The sequence below is a fragment of the Glycine soja genome, chromosome 7 (assembly GCF_004193775.1).
Source record: "Glycine soja cultivar W05 chromosome 7, ASM419377v2, whole genome shotgun sequence".
Taxonomy (NCBI): Eukaryota; Viridiplantae; Streptophyta; class Magnoliopsida; order Fabales; family Fabaceae; genus Glycine; species Glycine soja.
In genome coordinates, this window is record NC_041008.1 from 14,746,166 (window position 1) to 14,753,906 (window position 7,741).

The window sequence follows — 7,741 nt, forward strand, 5'->3', positions numbered from 1 at the left end:
AAAAACAATTTTAGCTAGTTTTCAAAAGGAAAAAAAAAGGGAAACCAAGGAAAACGATAATCAAAGGGGTTGGATAGATTAAAGGGAAGCACTAATTACCTTAGGAATGCGATGAAGTTGAGCATTGGGACACTCACCCTAAATGGACTATAACCATTTACCATGACCCTACTTCTAATGTACATAATTTGGGATGGTAAACTCCTGCCGTAAAATAGTATTTTTAAAACTGCTACAAAACACAGTTAGCAACGGTCGCAATTTTTTCTTAATAACGTTAACTTTGAGGAACCAAAAGGGAACTTTGCCCAATTATAGGATTTTTTTTTCATTTTTTTAAAGTTTCGGATGATTTTGTATATAGAAAAAGAAAGGATATAAAATAAATTAAATTAAAAAATAGATAAAATAAAATAAAAGCCCATAATTGGGTGTTAATAGAAAATATTTATTAAAGCAATGGTACTGATCATTATTTCGCTTATATGTATCAGGGTAAGAAAGAGTTCATGGTACTAAGCAAGGACAATTTGGAACACTGGATCTAACACTTCCATGGGCATTCTTACAAGAACAATAAGCCTGCTTTCCTGGTTGAGAAGAGACAATGTTATTTTGATCCAATATAATGTTGAAACAACCTAATGGGCCGCAACTTAAGTCAATAGCTTGGTCATATGTACATGTTCCTCGAAATCCACGGAATGTTACGTCACTCACTTGGACTTCTCCATTCTATTTATGCCAAAAATGCAACTTTACTAATCAATAAACACAAGAAGCAAGTTGAAATCACAATATAATATGAATGTAAAGTTAAGTGAATACCGTTAAATCATCCTCACCAACATAGAATTGGTCTATAATTATTGGGTTGCGAGCCTGTATTAATGTGATTTCCTCAAAAGTTATTCTTTTTGCATAACCTGATCCACCCTATAAAGAAATGGACAATATATAAAATATTACTTTCAAGTGGGAAGAGATAATGGAAATATATTTTTTCCTTATTTTTCCTTTTTTGTTTGTTCCATACATCTGAATATTTTTAAGCATTTGATTCTCAATTTTACTAAGGACACCTCTAAATCAATGTTGCAGGACTTAAAATAATAATACTTTGTAATATATTACTACTCACGTTGTTTATATAATTACATAGTTTGAGTTGAAGAAAAGGGTACAAAATATACAATTATAGCAGAATAGCTCTAGGAAGCAAGTATGTTGTCATCCTAACTTCCTATTATTTTTTATCAACAAAATAAAATCCTTAGTGTGTGTATATATATATTACTTACTGCAAATGTCTTGATTCTTGCTCCATTTGTAGTGCTCGTGAACTTGCAGTTTTGTACATGAACTTCTTGGATTGTATCATAATTTCTACCCAGGCTGCCAATGCTGATTAATTCATTCATGTTAATTGATGAATTTGCGCCAAAGTTAGGAATAATTAACATAAGATAGTAATTTAATCAAGGAAACATCATATAGTTTGATGTCATGTGCAAGTGTGTAATAATTCCGTCTAACATTTAACAGTTATTTTCATATTAAAAAGACTCATACATTAAATAAACTAGTACACTATTTATATGAACCTTATTCCATGGCCTGGTCCACAATCAATCCCAGTAACATTGATGTAAGAGGAGCTACCAGTGATGGCAATACAATCATCACCTATTTAGAAAGACAATCTAAGTTAAAATAGTTATTTTAAAACATTGCATTGAAATATGATATGTACATGTATAAGATAGATGAAAACTTGGTTTACCAGATGCTATAAAGGAATCTCTTATCATGATATTTTGGGAAGAATTAATATCAATTCCATCAGTGTTGGGACTATTACCAGGAGCATGAATATTAATATTAGAGAATATGGCTCCCTGACATTGATTTATGCCTATGTGAGCTCTTGGACTATTAATGATGTTCAAGTAACTAACACTAAGACGATTGCATGATTGGAAAGAAAGGACCTGCATCATCCACGTGAAAAATTCAGTCACAAGATATTGAGAATTACTTAGAAACTATAGTACACTATTATATTGGTTTAGTACTTCGTTACTTATTATGCGTCGTTTAAGGTTGTTACGTAAAACTTAAGAAAGATAATATTTTTTATTCTAATAAAATAGTCATGAAATTTCTTTTTTTTAATCTTTTTTTCTTACTCCACAATAAATATGTGTGTAAAATAATTAAATATTATAAAATAAATAAGAATATAATTGATAAATGGATAATTAATGTGATCTTGAACTTTGGAAATGAAAAATAAATAAAAATAAAATTTTCAAAATCTGACACTTAAGAAAAACAAAGAAAGTACATTAGTAGCTTATTAAATTTTTTGAAATTTTAATTAGATCCTAAATTAAAAAAATATAATTAAGTTCTTTTTTTTTCATTTTTGTTATTGAATTTCTAAACTAAAGTTAGTTTATTTCAGCTTGAAACAGTTGAAAAAAAATAACAATTTGTGCTGATCTTACTCACTCTAAGAACCCAATTATAAAATTCAGGAACAAGATATACATTGAGAATAACTTAGAAACTGTAAGAATATTATATTCATACACAACCTCTTTCTATCTCACTTTCATCTTTTTTTCTTCTTGATTTTCACCACATCATTGATCATATTTATTAATTTCTCATCCTTATTTTATTTTATTTATTTATTTTCTCCCTGTTTATTTCTTTCTTCCATCCATACTTCCCAAATTTAAAATGTATGTATAGCTTTTTCTTTTCCTTTCCTGAAACTATAATCTCATTCTTTTCCAGCTTCAAGTTATCAGTCGACCTTTACTTCAAGTATACCTAAGTGCATTGACGTAGCTTGAGGTAGTAGAAATTTAAAATTATTAAATTAATAAATATTTTAATAGAGTAATGATTTGATTTTTTTTTAATATCAATATCAATATATAAAACAAGTCAATTATGGGAAAACAAAGTTTATGAAATCGTCTAACCGCTGGTCGTGGACAATTTTTGCATGCCCACCATGTGGAACCATCGCCATCAAGTAATCCTCCATTTCCTTCAATTGTAAGACCGTTTATGTTTGAGATCAAAATCCAAGTATACTTATATCCTCCTACCCAAGCATCTTTCGCAGGTGCAACTATTTTCCCTCGAAGCTGCATCAAGAATAGGGGAAATTAAGTAAATAAATAAAATGAGAAAAATACAAGTTATTAATCTTTGTACCCAAGCGATACACAATTTTTTTATATTAAACTTATATTATAATAATTATTTAAATGACGTACTATAATTTATATCTTCTGCAGATATTTTTAAAATCACTTTTGTAATTAATTAAATATCATTCATTTTAGTTTTATGACACTGACGTGCTGCAATTTAGATTTTTTGCATTCAAATAGGACAGAACAAAACATTTGAGCTATCATTAATTACACTTCATTGCAATGTTTACGAAAATTTTAAATAATTAATGTTCTTAAAGGAAAACATTAAATAAAAATTTTTAACTAACGAATAAAGTTAATTCATACACAGTTATCATAAGATAATTATACAAATGGCCAACTTAATTAATATCAAAACAATCATTAATTACAAAGAAAATTTTACGTGGTGGATTTTTTTTTTATTATGCAAGACACAACAATTAATGGAATATATGACAATAATATAAATTGTATTGATCTAACTTCATAAAAAGGTTGATCTGTAATATATACTTAAAAGATATATAAAAATTAATAAATGAATAATTGATTATTTTTAAAACAATAATGTATCCAAAAAGGTATTATACTATTCTTTTGTTAAATTTACAATAAAATATTTTTATATACCAAAACATTTATTTTTGCTCATTTATATTACATTAAAGTTGGAGAGATAATAATAATATCAAACTTGTATATCTCATGTTATAACAATAATACATTTATTAAATTACATCTCATACTAGCTAGCTATAGGCACTCTTAATCATGTCCTAATTAATTGTTGAAATTTTTTTATCTATTATGATTATTTATTTTACAGGCTATTGATTTTTTGACATTATAAATATAAATTTTTTATTATTATATATGCAAGACACATAATTTGAATAAATCATAATGATAATTACATATTAATAATTTTTAAAACACGATCAAACTTGTATACTTATAATATTACAAATGGTAAATTAAACAACTATTTCAGATTTTTTTTTGTTAGAATTATTTCATATCATCCTATCTTTAGTTCGTTTTTTAATATGATATTTTAATTTTAAAATTAAAATTTATAAATATAATAAATAATTGCTTAATAATTCATTAATGAAAGAATGAATTCAAATACTCATTAATAACACTATTAAAATCTATTATCATTTTTCTAATACCTCATAAGTGTATTTAAGGGGTGGAGGATTTTAAAAGACATTTTTAAAATAAAAACATCTTGTGGATTTTAAAGATTTTGTAAAAATATAATGATTTTTAACATTTTTTCTAAAAGACTTTTTGATTGAGACTTTATAGTTTTGATTTTAATGAATTTATAACATGAATTCATAATATTTGATAAAAGACTTTATGGATTTTTAATATTTTAAAGGATTCTATTGATTTTTAGAAAATATTCAAAATTACAAGAGTTGATTAAAAGGATAACAAATTAAATGATAAATTTTGGATAAATAAAAGTAAAACCAATGTATTTTTTAATCTTTTAATAGCTAATTGATTCTAACTTTGTGTTCTCCTATACAATACTTCTCGACATATAAAATATTATAATAACCCTTCATGCATTAACAATTTTTCATTCCTCTTGATTTTGAATAACAAGTTCAAAGTTATAGTATTAGTAATAATGAAAATGATTATTCGTCTATTGGGTTCAATTGGAAGTTTAGTAAAGAAAATTATGAATTTTTTTGTAATGTTTATATCGTCTTCAACGAAGAAAGAAGACATTATATCCCATAATCAATGTTTTACATGGGAAGACTTGAATTTCCAAATCATGAGAATATAAATCTACAGACTTTAATTGTGAGAATTTTGGCTTGTATATTTTGGATATGTTCTCAAATAATTTTATATTGATACAAAATCGCAAAGTCTGATAGCAAAAGAAAGAAAAAATCTAACAAAATCTGAAGAGTTTATGTGAAATGTTTGATGAGTATTTTGTATTAAAATGTCATTTAAAATCCATCAAAATCTATTATAAAAATAATCCATTAAAATCGGTATACTTTTGAATACTAAAAGACTTTTTTCATTATAAAAAGTCTTAAATAAATACCAAATATTATTGTACTCTTTAAAATGATAATAGTGTTGATTGAATACTACAAAACTTATTTTTATTGTTTAAAAGTCTTCAATGAATACCACATGACTTTTTTATAAAAAAAATATTTTAAAATTTTAATTAAATACATCCCTAAATCTTATTTTTTTATTAAATGTCTCACTAATTAATACTATCTTCCATCCTTAATATTGAGACCATGATGTATCAACTTAAATGAGTCAATGTAGTCACAGAGAAAAATACAAATTAAAAGAATTCAAAGAAAAAGTCTAACAAAATCTAAAAATTTATTAGGACCAAATGAAAATTTTGAAAATTTTCCAGTCTCTAAAAACATTTAGCCATCATTTAAATACCATTGAAATATTTTTAGTTTTTTAGTTGAAAACAACCAGGGAAAAATTATTTTTTTCCATATAATAATGATTGAGTACTGGATATTTATTTTAAACATGAAAAAAATATTTGAAAATTACTTAATTAAGTTTTTATTCTTTAAAACTTTATTATTTTCAATTTATCCCTTATTTTATTTTGAATGAGTTTTTTAATAAAATATTTTTTCATAGAATCTCCAATATTCGTTGGGCTACTCTTTTTTCTCCTTGTTATGTAATGTTTTACTTACTTTTTTCTAAATTATAACTTTTTATTTTTTTATTCGATCGGCATCCCAGTCTAGAGATCAAGTGAAAAACTTATTATATTTATACAGATTAAATTTTAAAAAAATGGTATTAAAAAGTGAATAAATGGCATTTAATAAAAACTTGAAAAATAATAAAGAATTTTTTTTATGAGTGACTTATTTAAAATATTAATATAAAAATTACACTAAAAAATCATAAAACTTTAAAGTACCAAAAGCTTAATCAAACAAAAAGAAATAACAGATTGGTGGTAAGTGGTTGGATGTGACATTAGAAATACCTGAATTTGAATTGCGGCGGAGCAAGGACCCTTTAGTATTAAGCTTGACACCAAGAATACTCTGTTTGGTGGTATAAGTAGAGTTGCTGCTCCTTGTGCTCCACACGTGCTTTGCCATGCTCTTAAAAAGGCCTACCATCAACTCAAAATATAAATATTTTTTAAATGTCAACTTGGTTAAAACTTGCTTTCAAATGCGCATGGAGATAGCAAATTAGCAACTACAAATTAACTACTGTTATTTGAGATTTATCCTGCAAATTATATCTGAAATTACTACTTTTGGTAACTATTGTTCATTTTGAGGTAAATAAATTATACTTATTTTGGGTATTTATAGAAAAAAGAGTTTACACATGTATCACATGCTGGCATGATACTACTAATTAATACTAGTAAGTGTCACTTGGGATGATCTCTTAACCCTTCATTAAACACATTCCAGTAGGGATTCGGGACCAAAAACAATGCTTTTTATATTTTTGAGAGATGAAAATAATTTTTTTTATAAAAACCAAAATCAAATTCTACTCTTATATAGGAACTAAAAATACATTTAAGTGTTAATTTTTTTTATAAATTTAGTCCTCTGCTATTTTACTTATGTAATATTTTGATCAATATGTTAACGTGACTTACAACACTTAACCAAAATACTACCATATAGTAATAGAGTGCTAACTTGGATGTGTAATAAAATGTCAAATTAGCATTTTCATTAAGTTAAATGTTGAATGTCAAGTTGACAAATAGATCAAAATTGTACAGTTAAAATTCAAAAAAAAAATTGCAAAAAAAGGAGAATAAATCCAAAAAATAACAATAATAGAAAATCCAAAACTACAAAGCCTTAAAATTATAAATAACACAAGAGAAGCACACATACTTGTGAATCATCTGATCTGCCATCTCCCTTAGCACCATAGTTTATCACATTATAAATTGTGTTGGTACCAACACTATGACATAAATATGGTGAAATAATAAAGGCAAGAATGAAAACACAAGTGTCTAGGCTTTGCATGTTTCAAGCAAGGGAAATTTTTCTTCTTTTCTTTGTTGAATTCTCTTTGGAAGATCAAGACTTGAGGATTGACTAAAGTGATTTATGTTTTGCGAAAGAAGCACGGGTGCTGGGTTCAATATATATAGAAAGCAATTTCCATCTACGCAAGTATGCGTACATATTATAACTGGTACCTAGCATAATTAATAAAGCAATGCCTTTTTATTTTTGGAAGTCAATATCATAAATGAGTGATATAATACACTCTTGTCTTTTCTCCCTTGAGTTAATGTGTTATTAATTTAATTAAATACGGTTTCTCCCTTGAGTTAATGTGTTATTAATTTAAATACGGTTTCTCCCTTGAGTTAATGTGTTATTAATTTAAATACGGGCATATCATTTAAATGTGCCTACGTGTATTATCTTTAAGTTTGTCATATTGCCCTTGAATTACTTAACACTTTTCCGTTTTGTGGGGAGACG

General features: G+C 26.0%; 1 protein-coding gene across 2 annotated transcripts; it reads right to left on the reverse strand.

The window, feature by feature from the left end:
* Positions 1-409: 409 nt before the first annotated feature.
* Positions 410-7,404, reverse strand: LOC114417661 (probable polygalacturonase At3g15720). 2 transcript variants are annotated; one of them, XM_028382762.1, is made up of 8 exons: positions 7,136-7,404; positions 6,250-6,381; positions 2,997-3,164; positions 1,862-1,991; positions 1,605-1,686; positions 1,302-1,404; positions 829-936; positions 410-735 (listed from the first exon to the last, which is right to left on the reverse strand). In XM_028382762.1, the coding sequence occupies exons 1-8, from the start codon at positions 7,271-7,273 to the stop codon at positions 508-510; spliced, it is 1,089 nt and encodes a 362-aa protein (XP_028238563.1). In that variant the 5' UTR covers positions 7,274-7,404; the 3' UTR covers positions 410-507. The 2 variants fall into 2 exon arrangements, with proteins under 2 accessions (XP_028238563.1, XP_028238562.1); XM_028382761.1 differs by having other exon boundaries at positions 1,784-1,991.
* Positions 7,405-7,741: the final 337 nt, after the last annotated feature.